This window comes from Leopardus geoffroyi, chromosome B1 (genome assembly GCF_018350155.1).
Source record: "Leopardus geoffroyi isolate Oge1 chromosome B1, O.geoffroyi_Oge1_pat1.0, whole genome shotgun sequence".
Taxonomy (NCBI): Eukaryota; Metazoa; Chordata; class Mammalia; order Carnivora; family Felidae; genus Leopardus; species Leopardus geoffroyi.
Window position 1 is genome coordinate 81,874,213 of NC_059327.1, and position 23,179 is coordinate 81,897,391.

The window sequence follows — 23,179 nt, forward strand, 5'->3', positions numbered from 1 at the left end:
TAAAAGGGAATTAGGGCAGCAAGTGGAGGAAGATAGGATTAAGAAAGGTCTGTTTTATTTTTAATTTTTAAAATGACAAATACTGTGGCATGTTCGAATGCTGGTGACAGTGATCCAGTGGAGAAGAGAAAATGATTTGGAGAGACAATGTTTATGATGGGAGCAGAGTCTTTGGTTGGGAAAGAAGAAATGGGATCTGTTGACAGACAGAAGAACTAGCCTCAGAAAAGTGCAGGAGCAGTTTTTTTACTGTATAACAGCTGATGGAAAGAAAGGTTGTTGTTTTCTCTTCTGATTGCCTCTGTCTTCTTAGTGAAATAAGATATTAGCTCAGAGAGAGAAGATTAGAGTAGGTGTTAGGATTTGAGGAGAAGCCTAGAAACAGCTATCCCAGAGACAGTGAAAGCAAATTTCCTAAAGGGATATAGTAGGAATTATGCATGGTGCTAAATATACACTTGAATATATACTTGTCATCTTGAATTTAAAGTGAGAACTGGGGCACCTGGGTGGCTCAAGCCCCACAGTGGGAACTGTGCTGACAGCTCAGAGCCTGGAGCCTGCTTCAGATTCTGTGCTCCCTCACTCGCCCTCTGTCTCTCTCAAAAATAAACAAATATTAATAAATTAAAAATAAAGTGAGAACCAGTTAGCATGGTTTGTTTGTTTTTCTTCAAATTGGCGTAGAATAAGCAGAGAGTTGGGTTTAACCAGGATTATTGTTATTTTCCTTAAAAAAAAAAAAAAACAACAATGAGAGAGGGGCATTGAATCTTAAGTGTGTAAAGAGATTGATTATCATAATGAACTATGGGATGTCACTGAGGTAAAGTAGGAACTAAGATTGAATGATTAATGAATAGTAAAAAAATAGATAGCATCAATAGTCTAGCTCTTTCACTAGGGTTAATACTATTGCCATGGAGTCATTAGAGAAAGCCAGTATCTTAGGAGCCTGTAGAGATGGGGATATTTTAAGTCAACATTCAGCTATATTGCAGCTACTACTCATGATCAAGTACAGAATATGACTGTGGGAGGCACAACTAAGGTAGATATTAAAATTATTGCAAGTGAACAAATTCAGGAAAGAAGAATCCAAATTGTTAAATGGATTGTCTCTATGGATGTTGAAATCAGCAAGAAGGATGAGTCTATTAGTGGAGGAAAAGAGTACTGTCAATGAGATATTAAGATCAGGTGTTGAAACTTTCAGAAATTTTTCCTCGTTACCATCAAATGAAAAATAGCTTTTTAAATAAGATAAATACATGTTTATTGAGAAAAACATGCATAATACATAAAGTTAGAATAAAATGAAAATGATCCATATTCTCACCATTACAGATATTGTCTATATTTTGGTGAATATCCTTAGACTTTTCTCTATCCATACAAAAATAATCTTAAAAAAAATATATATATATATAAAAATGCAACCGATTTCTGTGCATTGATTTTATATCCTGCAACTTTGCTGAACTCATGAATCAGTTCTAGCAGTTTTTTGGTGGAATCTTTTGGGGTTTCCACATAGATTGTCATGTCATCTGTGAAGAGTAGAAGTTTGACCTCCTGGCCAATTTGGATGCCTTTTATTTCTTTGTGTTGTCTGGTTGCAGAGGCTAAGACTTCCAATGCTATGTTGAATAACAGTGGCGAGAGTGGACATCCCTGTTTTGTTCCTGACCTTTGGGGGAAAGCTCTCATTTTTTCCCCAGTGAGGATGATATTAGTGTTGGGGTGTTCATATATGGCTTTTATGATCTCGAGGTATGATCCTTCTATCCCTACTTTCTTGAGGGTTTTTATCAAGAAAGGTTGCTATATTTTGTCAAATGCTTTCTCTGCATCTGTTTAGTGGATCATATGGTTCTTGTCCTTTCTTTTTTTTTTTTTCTTTTTTTAACTTTATTTTTTATTTTTTAAAATTTACATCCAAATTAGCATGTAGTGAAGCAATGATTTCAGGAGTAGATTCCTAATGCCCCTTACCCATTTAGCCCATTCCCCCTCCCACAACCCCTCCAGCAACCCTCAGTTTGTTCTCCATATTTATGAGGCTCTTCTGTTTTGTCCCCCTCCCTGTTTTTATATTCTTTTTGTTTCCCTTCCCTTATGTTCATCTGTTTTGTCTCTTAAAGTCCTCATATGAGTGAAGTCATACGATATTTGTCTTCTCTGACTGACTAATTTCACTTAGCATAATACCCTCCAGTTCCATCCACTAGGTGCAAATGGCAAGATTTCATTCTTTTTTATTGCTGAGTAATACTCCATCGTGTGTGTGTGTGTGTGTGTGTGTGTATGTATGTATGTATGTGTGTGTATATATATATGTGTATATATATATATATATATATATATACACACACCCACCTTCTTTATCCATTCATCCATTGATGGACATTTGGGCTCTTTCCATGCTTTGGCTATTGTAGCCTTGATTTCTCTTTCTGTTGCTTCATTGTTGGTGTATAGGAATGCAGCCGATTTCTGTGCATTGATTTTATATCCTGCAACTTTGCTGAACTCATGAATCAGTTCTAGCAGTTTTTTGGTGGAATCTTTTGGGGTTTCCACATACAGTATCATGTCATCTGCAAAGAGTGAAAGTTTGACCTCCTCCTGGCCTTTTATTTCTTTGTGTTGTCTGGTTGCAGAGGCTAAGACTTCCAATATTATGTTGAATAACAGTGGCGAGAGTGGACATCCCTGTCTTGTTCCTGACCTTAGGGGGAAAGCTCTCAGTTTTTCCCCATTAAGGATAATATTAGCGTTGGGTTGTTCATCTATGGCTTTTATGATCTCAAGGTATAATCCTTCTATCCCTACTTTCTTGAGGGTTTTTATCAAGAAAGGTTGCTGTATTTTGTCAAATACTTTCTCTGCATCTATTGAGAGGATCATATGGTTCTTGTCCTTTCTTTTATTGATGTGATGAATCACGTTAATTGTTGTGCGGATATTGAACCAGCCCTGCATCCCAGGTATAAATCCCACTTGGTCATGGTGAATAATTTTTTTAATGTATAGTTGGATCTGGTTGGCTAATATCTTGTTGAGGATTTTTGCATCCATGTTCATCAGGGAAATTGGTCTATAGTTCTCCTTTTTAGTGGGGTCTCTGTCTGGTTTTGGAATCACGGTAATGCTGGCTTCATAGAAACAGTTTGGAAGTTTTCCTTCCGTTTATATTTTTTGGAACTGGTTTTAAGAGGATAGGTGTTAACTCTTCCTTAAATGTTTGGTAGAATTCCCCTGGAAAGCCATCTGGCCCCGGACTCTTGTTTTTGTGGGAGATTTTTGATTCCTAATTTGATTTCCTTGCTGGTTATTGGTCTGTTCAAATTTTCTATTTCTTCCTGTTTCAGTTTTGGTAGTGTATATGTTTCTAGGAATTTGTCCATTTCTTCCAGATTGCCCATTTTATTGGCATATAATTGCTCATAATATTCTCCTATTATTGTTTTTATTTCTGTTGTGTTGGTTGTGATCTCTCCTCTTTCATTCTTGATTTTACTTATTTGGGTCCTTTCCTTTTTCTTCTTGATCAAACTGGCTAGTGGTTTATCAATTTTGGTTAATTCTTCCAAAGAACCACCTTCTGGTTTCATTGATCTGTTCTACTGTTTTTTTGGTTTCTATAGCATTAGTTTCTGCTCTAATCTTTATTATTTCCTGTCTTCTGCTGGTTTTGGGTTTTGTTTGCTGTTCTTTTTCCAGCTCTTTACGGCGTAAGGTTAGGTTTTATATCTGAGGTCTTTCTTCCTTCTTTAGGAAGGCCTGGATTGCTATATACTCTTATGTATATATGCTATATACTCTTATGACCACCTTTGCTGCGTCCCAGAGGTTTTGGGTTGTGGTGCTATCATTTTCATTGACTTCCATATGCTTTTTAATTTCCTCTTTAACTGCTTGGTTAGCGCATTCATTCCTTAGTAGGATGTTCGTCAGTCTCCAAGTATTTGTTACCTTTCCGAATTTTTTCTTGTGGTTGATTTCGAGTTTCATAGCATTGTGGTCTGAAAATATGCACCGTATGATCTCGATCTTTTTGTACGTACTTAGGGTTGATTTGTGTCCCAGTATATGGTCTATTCTGGAGAACGTTCCATGTGCACTGGAGAAGAATGTATATTCTGCTGCTTTAGGATGAAATGTTCTGAATATATCTGTTAAGTCCATCTGGTCCAATGTGTCATTCAAAGCCATTGTTTCCTTGTTGAGTTTTTGATTAGATGATCTGTCCATTGCTGTGAGCGGGGTGTTGAAGTCTCCTACTATTATGGTATTACTGTCGATGAGTTTCTTTATGTTTGTTATTAATTGATTTATATATTTGGGTGCTCTCACATTTGACACATAAATGTTTACAATTGTTAGTCTTCTTGGTCTATAGACCCCTTGATTATGATATAATGTCCTTCTGCATCTCTTAATACAGTCTTTATTTTAAAGTCTAGATTGTCTGATGTAAGTATGGCTACTCCGGCTTTCTTTTGTTGACCATTAGCATGATAGATGCTTATTTTCAATCTGTAGGTGTCTTTAGGTCTAAAATGAGTCTCTTGTAAACAACCTATAGATGGATCTTGTTTTCTTTTTTTTATTTTTTCAACGTTTATTTATTTTTGGGACAGAGAGAGACAGAGCATGAACGGGGGAGGGGCAGAGAGAGAGGGAGACACAGAATCGGAAACAGGCTCCAGGCTCTGAGCCATCAGCCCAGAGCCTGACGCGGGGCTCGAACTCACGGACCGCGAGATCGTGACCTGGCTGAAGTCGGATGCTTAACCGACTGCGCCACCCAGGCGCCCCTGGATCTTGTTTTCTTATCCATTCTGTTACCCTATGTCTTTTGATTGGAGCATTGAGTCCATTGACGTTTAGTGTGAGTACTGAAAGATATGAATTTATTGCCATTATGAGCTTGTAGAGTTGGAGTTTCTGGTGGTGTTCCCTGGTCCTTTCTAATCTTTTGTTGCTTTTGGTGTGTGTGTGTGTATATATAATTTTTTTTTCCATCTTTTCTTCCCTCAGAGAGTCTCCCTTAAAATGTCTTGCAGGGCTGGTTTAGTGGTCACAAACTCCTTTAATTTTTGTTTGTCTGGGAAACTTTTTATCTCTCCTTCTATTTTGAATTACAGCCTTGCTGGATAAAGAATTCTTAGCTGCATATTTTTCTGATTCAGCACATTGAATATATCCTGCCACTCCTTTCTGGCCTGCCAAGTTTCTGTGGATAGGTCTGATGCAAACCTGATCTGTCTTCCCTTGTAGGTTAGGGACTTTTTTTTCCCTTGCTGCTTTCATGATTGTTTTCTTCCCTGAGTATTTTGTGAATTTGACCATGATATGCCTTGTTGATGGTTGGTTTTTGTTGAATCTAATGGGAGTCCTCTGTGCTTCCTGGATTTTGATGTCTGTGTCTTTCCCCAGGTTAGGAAACTTTTCTGCTCTGATTTGCTCACATAACCCTTCTACCCCTATTTCTCTCTTTTCCTCCTCTGGGAGCCCTATGATTCTGAAGTTGTTCCTTTTTAATGAGTCACTGATTTCTCTAATTCTTAAATCGTGCTCTTTTGCCTTAATCTCCCTCTTTTTTTCTGCTTCATTATTCTCTATAAGTTAGTCCTCTATATCGCTGATTCTCTGTTCTGCCTCGTCCATCCTTGCCGCCACTGCATCCATCCGTGATTGCAGCTCAGTTATAGCATTTTTAATTTCATTCTCGCTATTTTTTACTTTTTTTATCTCTGCAGAAAAGGATTCTAATCTATTTTTGACTCCAGCTAGTATTCTTATTATCATGATTCTAAATTCTTGTTCAGACATCTTGCTTGTATCTGTGTTGATTACGTCCCTGACTGTTGTTTGTTCCTCCTGTCTCTTTTGAGGTGAATTCCTTCATTTTGTCATTTTGAAGGGAGAAAATGAATTAATGAAGTAGAAAAATTGAAATTAAAAAAATTAAAATTAAAAAAATATTAAGATTAAAACTTACACACACAAACAAATTGAATAGATGATGCTAGATCCTAGGTGTGTTTTGGTTGGGTGTTGAAAGTAGTTTGACAGATCAGAGAAATGAAAAAAAAAAAAAGGAAATGGTTTGAGAATTTCAAAAAATGAATACACTAAAGTAGACTAAAATGAGATGATGTGGGTAAAATAGAATTGGATAAAATATACACAAAAGTAGAGAATATAGTAGAAAAAAATTAAAGAAAAATATTTTTAAAAAAATTAAAAAGAATTATGAATTTTTTCATTTTCTGTATTTAAGAAAAAAGTAAAGAAACGAAAAAGAGAAAACAGATAAAAAAAGAAAAAAAAAGTTTGAAAATTTGAAAAAATGAATACATTGTAGTAGACTGAAATAAAATGATGGGAGTAAGATAGAATTTGAAAAAATTTACATGAAAGCAAAAATATAGTAATAAAAATTAAATAAAAATATTTTTAAGAGAAATTGAAAGTAAAAATGAACTTTTTCTCTTTCTACATTCAAGAAAAAGAGAAAAAAGAAAAAGAAAAAAAAGGAAATTGAAAATTTGAAAAGGTGAGTACACTGAAGTAGACTAAAATAAAATGATGGAAGTAAAGTAGAATTTGAAAAAATTTACACAAAAGTAAAAAATATAAAATAAAAATTAAAGACATTTTTAATAAAAATTGAAAATAAAATGAGTTTTTCTCTTTCTGTATTGAAGAAAAAGAATTGTAAAACAGAAAAAGGAAAAAGAGAAAAAAAAAAGAGTTGAATACATGAACCTGCTAACAGATTGAAGTAGGACTGAAATTGCTTCGTTTTCCCCTAGAGGTCAGTCCATATACCTCTTTATAGTCCATAAATTAAGCCAGTGGTAAGGTTTGTGTCCTTGAAGAGAGAAGTTGGCCCAGTTGGGCGGGGCGCAGTGTAGCAGCTCCGCTCTCCACTAGATGGCGCTGCTAGCTTACTGGGGTAGATTGTTGCAGTGCTCGTAGATGCGTGTGCACATGCGCGGGAGCGGTGAAAATGTCACTACCCAGCTACCCAGTCTGTTCTCCCAGATCAGCAGTTGCGCACAGGTCCTCTGTCTTCAGCTCTCATCCACTCCCTACTTTTCCACTCTCAGTGACCAGGCCCCAGGCAGTACCTCTCTCCCAAGTTTTGTCTCAGATGTGGCTGTTTCCCTGGCCCCTTACTCCAAAAGACTGTGGCTTTGACCCGTTCCGCCCCTCTGTGGGAGGGTCTTGCTGAGCAATGGCTGAATGAGCAATGGCCTAATGTCAGCAGCACCCTGGAAAGTTCACTGGACCCTGCTGTTGCTGGTGCCCCGAGACTGTGGCCAGGTGCCAGCCCGCCCCTAAAAAAAGGTTGCGAGACAGTGTAGCATCAGCGTTTCAGGGATTATAGAAAATCGCAACACACATCTGGCAACAGGCTTCACCCTCAATGACCATGCCCCAGCACCAGCGAATGTGGCTGCCATCAGGTGTCTGCTAGGACCAGGTGGCTTTAACAGTCTCTACCAGTTGTCCTTCCAGCAGTGGAACCACTTTTCTCCGTGTGGCCCGAGAACCTCCTGAACCCCACTCTGCTCCTGGGGATTTGTCCTTCCCACCAGAGCATCGCCAGGTATCGAGCTGCATAGTTGCAGACTTTGTGCTCCCCTTGTTTACAGTCTCAATGGAATTTAAACCCTCTCCTTTCTCCTTTCACCCTTTTTAGTTTAGTCCCTGTGGCTGTTCCCAATTTTCCACTTTCTCTCCAGCTACTTTTGGGGAGGGGTGCTTTTCCCATATGCTCCTCCCTCCCCAGTCTCCATCCTCTCTCCGCCTGCAAAAGGGGTTCCTTACCTTTCACGGCTTCTTGCTCCCCAAGTTCAGCTCTTCGTGTCGTGTACCTGCTGAATTCTGTGGTTCAGGTTGTGCATATTGTTGTGTTAATCTTCCAATCAGTTTTCTAGGTGTGTAGGATGGTTGGTCTGGCTGTATTTCATGGACGCAGGACACACAAAAAGCTTCCATGCTGTTCCGCCATCTTGGCTCCTCCCTTGTCCTTTCTTTTATTGATGTGATGAAACACATTGATTGTTTTGCAGATATTGAACCAGCCCTGCATCCCAGGTATAAATCCTACTTGGTCGTGGTGAATAATTTTTTTAATATATTGTTGGATCTGGTTGGCTAATATCTTGTTGAGGATTTTTGCATCCATGTTCATTAGGGAAATTGGTCTATAGTTCTCCTTTTTAGTGGGGTCTCTGTCTGGTTTTGGAATCACGGTAATGCTGGCTTCATAGAAACAGTTTGGAAGTTTTCCTTCCGTTTATATTTTTTGGAACTGGTTTTAAGAGGATAGGTGTTAACTCTTCCTTAAATGTTTGGTAGAATTCCCCTGGAAAGCCATCTGGCCCCGGACTCTTGTTTTTGTGGGAGATTTTTGATTCCTAATTTGATTTCCTTACTGGTTATTGGTCTGTTCAAATTTTCTATTTCTTCCTGTTTCAGTTTTGGTAGTGTATATGTTTCTAGGAATTTGTCCATTTCTTCCAGATTGCCCATTTTATTGGCATATAATTGCTCATAATATTCTCCTATTATTGTTTTTATTTCTGTTGTGTTGGTTGTGATCTCTCCTCTTTCATTCTTGATTATATACACCAATGAAGCAACAGAAAGAAAAATCAAGGAATTTATCCCATTTACAATTGCACCAAAACCCGTAAAATACCTAGGAATAAATCTAACCAAAGAGGTGAAAAATCTATACACTGAGAACTATAGAAAGTTTATGAAAGAAATTGAAGAAGACATCAAAAAATGGAAAAAGATTCCATGCTCCTGGTTAGGAAGAACAAATATTGTTAAAATGTCGATACTACTCAAAGCAATCTACATACTCGATGCAACCCCTATCAAAATAACACCAGCATTCTTCACAGAGCTAGAACAAATAATCCTAAAATTTGTATGGAACCAGAAAAGACCCTGAATAGCCAAAGCAATCTTAAAAAAGAAAACCAAAGCAGGAGGCATCACAATCCCGGACTTCAACTTTATTACAAAGCTGTAATCATCAAGACAGTATGGTACTGGCACAAGAACAGACACTCAGATCGATAGAATAGAATAGAGAACCCAAAATGGACCACAAACATATAGCCAACTAATCTTTGACAAAGCAGGACAGAATATCGAATAGAATAAAGACAGTCTCTTCAGCAAGTGGTGCTGGGAAAACTGGACAGTGACATGCAGAAGAATGAACCTGGACCACTTTCTTACACCATACACAAAAATAAACTCAAAATGGATGAAAGACCTCCATGTAAGACAGGAAGCCATCAAAATCCTTGAGGAGAAAGCAGGCAAAAACCTCTTTGATCTTGGCCGCAGCAACTTCTTACTCAACACGTCTCCGGAGGCAAGTGAAACAAAAGCAAAAATGAACTACTGGGACCTCATCAAAATAAAAAGCTTCTGCACAACGAAGGAAACCATCAGCAAAACTAAAAGGCAACCGACAGAATGGGAGAATATTTGCAAACGACATATCAGATAAAGGGTTAGTATCCAAAATCTATAAAAAATTTATCAAACTCAACACCCAAAAAACAAATAATCCAGTGAAGAAATGGGCAAAAGACATGAATAGACACTTCTCCAAAGAAGACATCCAGATGGCCAACTGACACATGAAAAAATGCTCAACATCACTCATTATCAGGGAAATATGACTTCACTCATGAGGACTTGAAGACACAGAACAGATGAACATAAGGGAAGGGAAGCAAAAATAATATAAAAACAGGGAGGGGGACAACACATAAGAGACTCTTAAATCTGGAGAACAAACTGAGGGTTGCTGGAGGGATTGTGGGATGGGGGATTGGGTAAGTGGGTAGGGGGCATTAGGGAATCTACTCCTGAAATTATTGTTGCACTATATGCTAATTTGGATGTAAATTAAAAAAAATAAAATAAAATAAATATGTATATATCTATGTATATATATGTGTATATATAATCATATAATCCATTGTTTAGTATTTTGCTTTTTAAAATTAACCAGAGATGGCTTCAAATTACTGCGAATATGTAAAGAGATACATCATTTTTACTTGCTGTAGGATATTCCAGGATATGGATGGACCATTATTTATTTAACCACTCTGTGCTTTCCTATTGCTGTGTAACAAATTACCCAAAACAAGAGTAATCATTTATTATCTCTCATGATTTCTGTTCAGGAGTTTGGAAAAAGCTTGGTTGGCCATTTCTGTCTTGGAGTCTCTCATGCAGTTACAGTCCTATGTCAGGTAGGCTGACTGAGACTGGAGAATCCACTTCTAAGGTGTTTCACTCATGGCTAGCAGGGTGGTGCTAATTGGTGGCTGGGGGCCTAGGTTTCTCTCCACAAGGACCTCTTTGTGGGGTTCTTGAGTGTCGTCATGTCATGGTAGCTGATTTCTCCCAGAAGGAGTGATACAAAAGATCCAGGAAGAAGCTACAATGCCTTTTATGATTTATCTGCAAAGTCACACATTGTCACTTGTAACATACTCTGTTGGTTACACAAAACCAACCCTAAGCCATTGTAGGAGGAGGTTATTTAAGAGTGTGACTCACCAGGGTCTTCTTGGGGGCTGGATACCACCGCCACTCTTCTATTGGTAGTCATTTAACTTATTTTCAGTTATGAATATTACTATATATATGTATAATCCTGTGCCCTTTTCTTTAGTATTTCTCTATAGTTCAGAAGTGAAGTTGTTCTGTTAAAGAATAGTTACATTTAAAATTTTGATAGGTATTGCCATATTACTCTTCAGAAAGGTTATACCTATATAATTTCCATATCAGTCCATGAGAGTACATTTCCCTTATTCTCATCAATAATTCGTGTTCTTAATTATTTGAATCTCTGCCAATGTGATAGATGCTTTATATATATGCATATACACATATGTGTATTTATATGTATATACATATATGTTTTATATGTATATATGCACATATATGTATTTATATGTATATATACATATATGTATATGTTTATTAGTGAGATTGAACAATTTCCTGTGTTTGTTGGCCCATTGCATTTGTGTGTGTGTGTGTGTGTGTGTGTGTGTGTGTGTGTTTAGTCTGTACAGGTGTATGTCCATTTTTTAAATTTGTGTTGATTTTTTTCCTTAAGATTACTTTTTTTAAAAATGTTTATTTATTTTTGAGCAAGAGAGAGAGATTGCGAGCAGCGGAGGGGAATGGAGAGGGAGACAGAATTCCAAGCAGGCTCTGCTCTGTCAACACAGAGCCCAACACGGGGCTCGATCCCACAAACTGTGAGACCATGGCCTGAGCTGAAATCAAGAGTCAGACGCTTAACTGACTGAGCCACCCAGGCACCCCAGAAATTCTGTTTTTAATTCTATTATTGTTACCTTTTATAATTCCCTTTAGGTCATATGTGTATATGTTTATGTGTAGGATGTAAAGGAAATTGCATTATGATAAGGAGATTAGTGGCGAATTTTCTCCTGCCATATTTCATTTCATTTAATTCATGTTTTATTTATATAATATAGGATTTCAGATAAAAAAATTACTACCAGATTATTATCTTTACATCATGTAAAACACATTATGTATTTAAAAGCACGATTTTTGGAATCACACTGCCTGTTTCATTCACCGCTTTGCCACTTACCAGCTATGTGACCTCATCAAAACTAGTTAACACTTTCTGTGACTCAGTTGTTTTATTTGTGAAATCAGAATAATAATAATATCTGCCACATTGCTAGCATTAAATAAATTAATATACTTAATGTACTTAGGGTATTACCTGGCACATAATATGTGCTAGGTAAGAAGTTGCTGCTGTTACTATCATGAGCATTCTTTTTGAGGAATTATTGTTGACATCTACATTTTATTTTATGAGCATTTGATTTATTCTTTTTGACTTTTTTGTCTGTTTCTTCTTCACTACTAGCATTTTTATTATGACTTCTTGAAGTCTTATGTTTAAATCCTATCTCTTTTGTATTTCTCTGAGTAGTTTTTTTTCAGGTGTGATCTGTCTTATTTGCCACTGTTTTGTTTTGTTTTTTCAGTCCCTAGAACATTGCTTGCCATGTAATATTTGCTCAGTAACATTCGATGAGTGTGGAGCCCTGGCATATTTGTTAAGCTCCGGTGAGAGGGTGCACTAGAGGGAGACTGCATGGCAGGAAGAGGAAAAAGAGACTTGCTCCCTTTTGTGTCCTGTTTGTTTTCCATCATCCTAGTAGCGTTTCTTCACAGCAGCATTTCTTCCCCATAGCTATACCTGATTCCAGTTTGCAGTTTTTCTGACACTCACAGCACCAGCCCAATGAACCCCATGTCAGAAATGTCAGTACCACAAGGCAGTCAGCTCCCACTCCTCAAGAGTTCCCTACGCCAGCCCCATAGGGCTCTTCCTCCAGGGGCACAAACACCAGCCAAACAGCTCCCTCCTCAGGGATCTGAGTTTCAAATCCACAGGACTCCTTTTCTGAACTTCCCCGTTTTGATAATCTCAGTCTCTTTTCTTTTCTTCCCCCAACCTTAGAATTTCACTTCTTGTACTTGTTTCCCTCCATGATACCTTAGTTCTCTTGGCCTCTTCTCTAGTTAACAACTTGATTCCTACTTAGTGAATTCTCTCTTAAAATAACTTGTATGCCCCCTGACTCCAGGCTGAGTCAGGGGGCATACAAGTTATTTTCTATTTTATGAAGTTATATTACCTTTCTGAGGGTAAATTCCATCAGTAACTACTCCCTATGTCAGGAGTCAGCAAACTGTAATCCAGGGCCAACTCTGGCCAGTGGCTTGTTTTTGTAAATAAAGTTCTGTTGGAACATAGGCACACTCATTCACTTTCATAATACCTGTAACTGTTTTCACTCTGCAAAGATAGACTGACCAGTCATGATATGGCCACACTTAAAATGTTTACTTTTGGGTCCTTTACAGAAAAAATTTGCCAGCCCCTACCCTACATGTACAGCTAATGGTATTTTTGGTGTGTAATAGGCCAATAAAAAAATGTTAAGTGAATGAATATATAGAGAAAAGAGTCAAAAAGGGAGATGGTAGGAAGAAAGAACAGGGAGAAATATAGAAAAAATTTGTATAGTAATGGTGATGAAATTTTCATTTATTGAGGTAAACCAGAAATGGAGAAAAAAGAAAGCTAAATTGGCAAATTTTTACCTTTCATTGATTTTCTGATTATAAAAATATTATAATTTTTGCTTAAAGTATATTCATCTGTTAACCAAACATTTATAAAAACATAAGAATTATATATACTATATATTGTTACGGGTTTTAAAAAAGTTTTTATTTAAATGCCAATTAGTTAATGTACTTGAGTTTTTTGCATCTATGAAGTAATCTAAGGTATGACAATATCAGAATAAGAACTTTCTAGAGATGACTCAGAATTCTAAACTGCCCACAGTAGAACTGCAGTAGACACATGAATTGAAATTTATGACTTCTGGGCAATATAGTTGATTATGAAACCATTTGAAAGATGTTAACATCTGTATGACTTTGTAATGTAGTTTTAGTAATAGAGATCAGTAAGCCTTATGATATGTTCTGAAGCGATGTTAGTAGTATTTATTGAATAACTTATTACATTTATAATGCTGTGCATATCATGCCAAAAAGCATTTATGCTATAAAATCTTAATATAACTTTCAGCACACCGAAGCATTTAAGATATGCTAAGAAAATAATATTGAGTCTATCAGAAATAATGGTTAAATTTGTCAAAAACATTCTATCAGTAAGGAGTTGAATTTAGAATCTTAGTTTTACATTTTGTTCATTGTTGAGGTTCATTATAGTACATTTACCTTGAGAATGGATTCTTCTACCAGATATGCTTTCTCCCTTCTCTGTACTCCCACAAATATCTGTTATAATAGTTTCCTTTACCTACTATAACAAATCATCACACATGTAGTAGTTTAAAGCAACACAAATTGGTTATTTTACAGTTCTAGAGGACATAAGTCCAAAATGGGTCTTACAGATTAAAATCAGGGTGTCAGCAAGAGGCCTACTTTCCTAGGGATTTCTAGGAAGAACCATTCCTTGCCTTTTCCAGCTTCTAGAGGCTACCTACTTTCCTTGGTTTATGGTCCCATCACTCTAACCTTTGCTTCTACCATCACATCTCCTTCTCTGGCTGTACTGTCTTCCTCTTACAAGGAATCTTGTGATTACATTAGGCCCACCCAAGAAATCCAGGATAATTTTGTCATCTCAGAATCTTTAACTTAATCACATCTACAAAGCCCTGTTTTCCATGTAAGTTAAAATAACCCCAGGTTTTGAAGAAGGACATGGATATCTTTGGGAGCCCATTGTTCTGCCTCCATATCTTTCTTCTTTTATTTAGAATTATTAAATGTCAGACCTGGAAGGGACACTGGAGATGATAACTTGTCCAATCCTTTTATTTTATACTTGAAGAAACTGGGGCGCCTGGGTGACTCAGTCAGTTGAGCGTCTAGCTTTGGCTCAGGTCATAATCTCGCATTTGTGGGTTTGAGCCCTGTGTCAGGCTCTGTGCTAACAGTGTGGAGCCTGGAGCCTGCTTCAAAAATAAATAAAAATATATATACTTGAAGAAACTGATTGAAGTCAGAGAGGTTGTTTGTCTGCCTCAGAGCTTTTTTTTTTTGTTTTTTTTTTTTAATTTATGTTTTTGAGAGAGGGAGAGACAGAGCACAAGCAGGGGAGAAGGGCAGGGAGAGGAGAGAGAGAGAGAGAGAGAGAGAGAGAGAGAGAGAGAGAATCCCAAGCAGGCTCCACACTGAGCAGGGCGCCCAACATGGAGCTCAGTCCTATGACCTTGAGATCATTATCTGAGCTGAACTCAAGAATTGGACATTCAGCCAACTTAGCCACCCAGGCGCCTCTGGCTCTGAGCTTTTTTTAAGGTTAGGAACAAGGCCTTATTCATGTTATACTTAACTTTACTTAGAAAAATACCTTGAACATTTTAACTACTCAGTAACTATTTTGTTACCTGAATGAATAAAAGGTTAGTGATGGAAACCAGATATATCTGGTCTCTGATTCTTTCATTTTAAGTTAGTGCTAATGGAAGTTTATAAAAAACAAAACAAAACACTGAAAATACCACAAGGAGTAGAGATTTATTCATTCGTATGTTCTATGGTTAAAAAGAGGAAATTATTCAGTCTTAAAAATAGCTACTTTTTAAAGATTCCTGTTCTCTTTCTCTTGTCCCATCTTTACTTTTTTCTACCCACCCTTCTCCTCCATAAAAAAAATGAATGAAAGAAGGAAGGAGGGAAAGAGGGAAGGAAGGAAAGGGCTGGAGGGAGGAAGGGAGAGGAAGAAGAGAAAAATGAGAACAAATGAAAGAAAGAAGGGAAGAAGGGAAAAGGGAAGGAAAGAAGATACAGTGGTGTGTTCACTTAATTGTTTTGCTAGAGTCACTCATGGAATCCACGTTTAGATTCTCTGACACCTCTATTTGGCTGCGTTGATAAGATAAGCCTGTATTCTCTGTGATATATGTAGTTTATATGTGTTCAATAATTAAGATAATTTAGAAATCAGTATTTATGTTTTAAAAACTATTTTATAACTTTAGCAAAAATTTTAGAAATTTAGGTTTATCATTTGACTTAGGATTTTCTTTCCCTTGTTAAGGAAGGATAGTTTGGACTCTTGATTAAAATAAAATTAAGAATTAAAAACAAACTTGCCTCGCATTTCTTATTAAGAATTAAAAATTTTTATCTAGCATTTTATATTAAAAATCTAGATTTTAGGTTTAGAATATCATCCAGGCTACATAAATCACTTACTATTTTTCAAGGAAAAAAAACTTTGTCTGATGGCTCTTTAAGGATTGATTTTCTTTTGTTATTCTTGTAATTTATGTAGAATCTGAATGTGTTTGTGTATATTAGGTATGGTCCTTGAAATAAAATATACTTGAAGCATAATGTTAGATTCTTTTCCTACTTATATCAACATGGTCTTCCATTGGCTGTATACGTTTGTACATGTCTAATTCTAAACTTGTATGTTATACAGATTTCTATAAACCCTAAGACTGCATATGTCTGTTTTTATTTTGTCTACTAAGATGGTACATGTAGAGTGCTTATTAGCAAGTGTAAAAATGGACCATGGTGTAAAAGTGCCAAATAACTAGTAATGGTTGTTATCATACTGTCATTCTCTCAGTGAGCAAAATGTTAATTATAAGTCAACTTTAGAATGTGTTCATTGTAATAAATTATGTTCATCGGGTGAAAACATAATCCCACTTTTGTTTTCTTGGCAGCAACTTGAATTGGTGGAACCAAGTGGCTGGATTCACGTTCCCTTAACTGATAATCATAAGAAGCCCACTCGCACATTCATGATACAGATTGCTGTTCTAGCCAATCACCAAAATGGAAGAGACACCCACATGAGACAAATTAAAATATACACACCAGTGGAAGAGAGCTCCATTGGCAAATTTCCTAGATGTACAACTATTGATTTCATGATGTATCGTTCAATAAGGTGACCTTAACACAGAACAAAAGTCATTAAATGTACCTTTGTTTTATCTTGTCAGTAAATATTATATCTGGAATCTTTATTGAAAAAAACATCAGTTATTTTGCAATTTTGTATGCATTGAAGAGTATTTTATTGTAACTTTAACAAATAAATTTTGGGTCATACTATTTTTATTTTCTTTAACATATAATAAAGCTCACATATTTTACATTATTAAAAAAGTATTTGAAGCCCCTCATTAAATTTTTCATTATATCAAAAGAAAAACAATTGAACTGAGTATTTTAAGAGATACGCCATTTTTAATAACCAAGTTATTATTTCATATAGTGGTCATGTGTTAGAGTAATGATTTATTGCATGTTTGGGAACAGTACTATGTTCTATCAATTAATAGGCCAAAATTATTCTTTTTTTCCCCCTCTCTCTAGAGGAAGCTTATTCTTTTAATACTGGGCCTTTTAAAAAATAGTGTCAAAATAGGCTTAGCATTAGATATCTGATGAGAACCATTCTGATTTGGGGAATATAGTTAATTGTGTCATAATTACTTCCATGAAATACTTTTAATCCCAGGGTTCTCTATATCCCGATATTGTGTCAGAGATTGCCAGTATCATCTGCTATTTATTCTAATGCTAGTGCTGCTTATAGTAGACTTTTTTTTTTTTTAATTTGTGTCTGACACAGAAGCATTCTCTGAGGGATGATAATATGTCTCATAAAAATTTTTAAAATGTATAAAATTGTTCTTTGTATATGAAAATATTTTAAAGGAGCTTAAACATGTTTTCTTTCCATGGTTTAAAATGAATAGATTTGATTCTGTATGGTTTTTCTTTTTTTCCCCCTATATCTACTACTTTTTAGGAGGATGGTTATTTAGCCACAGAACTTACCCAGATTGGCTCTTATGTTTAGGAAAGATTCCTGGGTGGTTCTTGCATTGCTTGGTAGACTGAAGTCTTGAATAGTAAAGTTTTAGATCTTTTTTTTTTTTTTTTTTTTTTTTTTTTTTACTTGAAGTATACTTAACATATAGTGTTCTATTTGTTTCAGGGTGTATAACAGTAATTTGACAATTCTATACGTTATACAATGCTCACCACAATAAGTATAGTTACCATCTGTCACTATACAAAGTTGTTGCAGTATTATTGATTATATTTTCTATGCTGTACCTTTCATCTCCATGACTTATTTATTTTAGAACTGAAAGTCTGTGCTTCTTAATCCCCTTCACCTATTTTACCCATCCTCCTTATCCCCTCCCCCATAGCAAGCACCAATTTTCTATATCTAAGAGTTTGTTTTATTTTTTAGACTACACATATAAGTGAAATCAGATGGTATTTGCCTTTCTCTATTTGACTTCCTTCACTTAGCATTATAGCCTCTAAGTCCCTCCATGTTGTAAATGGCAAGATCTCATTCTTTTTTGTGGCTGAGTAATATTCCATTGTGTATGTATTTATATAGTACATCTTCTTTACCTATTCATCTACTGATGGACACTTGGGTTGCTCCCATATCTTGACTATTGTAAATAATGCAGCAATAAACATAGAGGTGCATATATCTTTGAATTAGTGTTTTTGTTTTCTTTGGGTAAATACCCAACAGTGGAGTTGCTGAATCATATGATATTTTTATTTTGAATTTTTTGAGGATCCTCCATATTGTTTTCTACAGTGGTTGCATCAATTTACATTCCCACCAACAATCTATAAGGTTCTCTTTTGTCCACATCCTCACCAACACTTGTTATTTCTTGTCTTTTTGATAATAGCCATTCTGATAATAGTGTGAAGTGATAGGTCATTGTGATTTTGACCAACGTTTCCCAGATGATTAGTGACCATCTTTTCATGTATCTCTTTTGCCTATTTTTTAATCAGATTTTTTTTCTGTTGAATTGTGGAAGTTCTTTTATATATTCTGGATATTAACCCCTTATTGGATGTATCATTTGCAAATACCTTCTATTCAGTAGATTGCCTTTTTGTTTTATTGATGGTTTCTTTTTCTATGCAAAAGCTTTTTATTTTGTTGTACTCCCAATATTTTATTTTTGCTTTTGTTTCCCTTGCCTGAGGAAACAAATCCATAAATATGTTGCTAAGGCCTATGCCCCACAGATTACTGCCTGTGTTTTCTTTTAAGAGTTTTATGGTTTCAGGTCTCATGTTTAGGTCTTTAATCCATTAAATAGTAAAGTTTAAAAAATAATTATGTGTATGCTTTATTCTGGCAAGGAGTACTAATTTGCATGACTACTATAAAAAAAAAAGGTGTCACTTTTTCACTCAGGAGAATATCTGATGTTCTTTCAGTGAGTTCCACAAAGAGTTTTATTGTCATTTTCATTTTGTTTCTTTGAAGTAAGAAGCATGGTAGGTGATCTATAGGGTCACCAAAAAATCTATAACCACGACTCATTTGGGATCAGCAAATTAATCTGAGTATAGTTGGGGGATGCTGGAAATGGAAGGAGAGGAAAACACATGGATAGGAATTAAAAGAAAAGGAGGGAATCAAAGAAATAATAACAATATTTACTAGGTACTGTATTGAATCTTGTGCTTTAATCTGATAAGGAAAACATTCATATAAACAACAGGGTCTTAGTATAAGAGATAAAGACATTTAATAAAAAATACAGGAGGGCTTATTAATAATAATGTTATTACTTGCTAAATGCTTATTAAAATTTTGCTTAAAAGAAAAAGGAAGAAGACTAATTATCATTTACATGATCCCCTCTGTTATCTCTTACTACTGTTTGCTATAAGGCTCCTAAAATCAGGAGGGATTAAGAAGAATGTTGAGAAAATCCGTATGTTTTCTATTTCTACTCTTATTCTCTTTTTTATATGCCAGCTGGGTGACCACCTTTCTTAGGCATGGGGAATCTTGGTAGCTGAGGATAATGGAAATAATACTTCCCTTTTTATATGGGTTATTTAAAATACAGACAGACCATGTATTATATTGACAAAGCATAATTATCTAAAGTAGTTGCATTTCTTTTTTAAAAATGCATATTATATACTTGACAAAGGATTTGTATTTAGAATATGTAAAGAATTTTTACAACTCAACAGTAAGAACACAAACAATCCAATAAAGTAAGCAAAAAATTTGAATAGTCACTTTACCAAGGAGGGCATAGGATTGGCCAATGAGCATGTGAAAAGATGCTCAGCTTCACTCAACATCAGTGAAATGCAAAGTAAAGGCACGATGAGATATCATTTCACAGCTGCTAGAATGGCTACAATTAAAAAGATGATTGCAAGGGTTGACAAAGATGTGGAGGAACCAAACCTCACACTGATGGTGAAGATGAAATTGATGTATAACCACTTTGGAAAACAGTGTAGTGATTTTTTTAACAAGTTAAACATACACCTATTGTGTGACCCAGTTATTTCCTCCCTGATATTTACCCAACAGAAAAGAAAGCATATATCTATTCAAGGAATATTCATAGCTTAATTTTCATACCTGAAAACTGGAAACAACCCAAATGTTGGTCAGTAGCAGAATATATGAACAAATAGTGGTATATCCATATAATAGAACACTGCTCAGTAATACAAATGAGCAATACATGCAACAACATGGATAAATTTTGGTCATAGTTATGCAAAGAGAAAGAAGCCATACAAAAGAGAGTACATACTGTTTGATGCCTTTTTTTTTTTTTTTTTTTAATTCTAGAAAATAACAAATCAACAGAAAACAGATCCCTGGTTGTGTGGGATGGGGAGAGGGGAGAAGTAAGGAGGGATGAACTGTTTGGGGGAAATGATACAGATATTCATTAGTCTGTGACTGATTTCACAGGTATATACATATACCAACATTTATCAAATTATATACTTCAAATATGTGCAGTTTATTGCATGTCAATTATACCTCAATAAAGCTGATTTTAAAATAGCTTACTCTACCTGTTTCACACAGTAATCACTCAAAGATGCTAGGTTTGAAGTAGTTCTATGTCCTACTATATAGGATTTGAGAATAAAAAACTAAGATTGAAGAACTATTTTAACAGTTAATAAAACAGTGACAGCAAATGAATTCACTGATTCATTCATAATCAGTGTATGTTTTTGAGTGTTGGACAAACTGTTCAGTTAATAAGATTTAAATTTTTAATAAACACACTCTACCCCCAACATGGGGCTTGAACTCAATGACCCTGAGATCAGAAATTGCATGCTCTGTTGACTGAACCAGCCAGGTGCCCCTAAGATTTACATTTTTAAATTTCACATGTGATCTGTGGTCGTGCCTGGGTGGCTCAGTCGGTTAAGCATTTGACTCTTGATCTCGGCTCAGATCATGATGTCAATGGTTTGTGAGTTCAAGCCCTGCACTGGGCTGTGCACTGATAGTGTGGAGCCTGCTTGGGATTCTCTGTTTCCTCCTCCCTCTGTTTCTCTCTCTCTCTTTCTCTCTAAAATAAATAAACAAACAAACAAACATCTTAAAGAATTCACATGTAATCCAAATGTAATGTAACTTCAAAATCAGTTTATTAACTGGGGAAATATTGTCATAAGAAATTTTCTCTGTATCAAACTATGGAATTTTAAAATACAGCAGTTCATTGAACACTAATAAATATACAACTCAAAAAAGACTAATAGATATTGGTTGTTGACTTAGATGTGATAAGAAAACCAAGATAAATCTGGTACAGACCTTGCTTTCCAGTTGCTTATAGTCTATTAGGGGGGAAATAATAGGCCTCTAATTAGCAAAATCAGAAATTAAAGTGATAAGATCTCTAATTGGTGGAGAGTAGTGTAAAGGAGAGGAAAGTTGACTTTCCATTCAGAAAGAGGTGAAGGAAAGAAGACATTTGTTAGAGAAGTGGGATTTTAAAAGAAAGACTGTAATATCATCTAGTTATTTACTTCTCAAGTCTGTTCTTGTATCCAGACTGTCATTGTTTTTATGAGTAACGATTAATTTGAAACAGATGATTTGTGTATTCAGAATCAAGTGATGTTTTGTACATTTCCTCTTGTTTGAAAGTTTCCAGCAATTAAAATACTGACAATCTTGGAAAGTAATTTTAGTTACCATGCCTTCTGTTCTTTTAGCCATTATGACTACTAATTTAGTACATTACTTAATATAATACACTAGATTAAACAGCACAGTATAAATTTTTATGAATATAAAATTTCTAGTGTTTTAGAAAATTGTTATTGCTCTAAAATTCTCCATAAAATATTGGCTTATCGTATTTTTAATTAAATTGTTGGTTACTGGTTTGTTTTGTCAATTACCTTTTAAAACTGATAAAACATAAAATATGTTACATTAAAGCATTAGAGAAAATACTTTAGTTGTAATTATATGTGGACACACTTATGTTGTGCATCTTTTAAAAATTTTTTTAATGTTTATTTTTTTGAGAGAGAGAGACAGCGCCTGAGCAGGGGAGGCGCAGAGAGGAAGACACAAAATCCAAAGCAGGCTCCAGGGTCTGGGCTGTCAGCACAGAGCCCAATGTAGGGCTTGAACCCACAAACCGTGACATCATGACCTGAGCCGAAGTCGGATGCTTAACCAACTGAGTCACCCAGGCACCCCAGTTGTGCATCTTTTAAACCAAGATTATCTTCTTTTGCCCACATTGTTGTGCTTTCCTCACTTCTACTGTGACTCCTTAGGTGAAAATACCCTCTCTTTATTCTGTGGCTAATTCCGTTCCCACTGCTCGTCTTCTCTTGTCCTTTCTGGTGAATAGAACCAATTTACTACTTTGTGCACGTAGACAAGATTATAATTAGACCAATTTAGAAGTGTTTTACTTACAAAACGTTTTTCTGTGTGAATTTATCAGGGAGTGGTTTTTCACCTCGTGTATTGTTGAAGCTCTAGCATTTACCATCTCAATTGTTTTAATTACTGTGTTTGTGGCTATAAGCTTTCCACTGATGCAGTTCAGTGATCATCATAAGATATTCTTCTACTTTGCATTTGCTTTTCCGAAGTTAAGAGTAAATTATGATTCTCTCCCTGTGGTCCTAGAAATAATTTCCCAAACTGTTTTTATAGACTTTATTCTCAGACTACTTCTCCTCTTTACCCTGGCATTCATCTATAGCTGGAGATCCAGATTTTAACAGATCATTTCCTGTTATTACTACAGCAGTATCAAAATACTGATCACTTACCAAGAAGCAAAGTATCCAAAACACTGAAGCAGAGAGTTCAGCCAGCTGTTTGTTTTTCAACTGTTAAAATTTGTAAGAATCACATGTTAAATGGATATGGCAACAAAATGAAATAGAGGGTAGCCTCGGTAAAAGAATGGTAACAAGCTACCTATCTAGCTCTTAAGTTATAACACACTCAGGTGTTTACTGAAGACAAAGAAGGAATTTCACTATTTTAAAACAGTGCTTATTTTTTTAGGTAGCATTCAGTAATTATTAGGAGATGCAAGTAACCTGGTCTTCAGAAATTTTATTTTTTTCTTAGTCACTAGGGCTGTTTAGAATAAAATTCATCATTTTTTTATTCAAATTTTCAATGTTAAACTGTCATTCGGGTGTA

The 23,179-nt window shown here is 35.6% G+C and overlaps 1 protein-coding gene across 5 annotated transcripts in view; it reads left to right on the top strand.

Annotated features, from left to right (window-relative positions):
- ANAPC10 (anaphase promoting complex subunit 10) overlaps window positions 1–20,321 on the top strand; it is a 110,112-nt gene extending 89,791 nt beyond the window's left edge. For 2 of the 5 annotated variants that reach the window (XM_045466581.1, XM_045466557.1), the window contains exons 5-6: window positions 10,245–10,313; window positions 16,368–20,321. In XM_045466581.1, the coding sequence (XP_045322537.1) occupies window positions 10,245–10,313; window positions 16,368–16,598 (300 nt within the window). In that variant the 3' untranslated portion in view covers window positions 16,599–20,321. The remainder of the gene's footprint in view (window positions 1–10,244; window positions 10,314–16,367) is intronic. The other 3 variants (XM_045466591.1, XM_045466567.1, XM_045466574.1) reach the window with 2 other exon arrangements.
- Window positions 20,322–23,179: the final 2,858 nt, after the last annotated feature.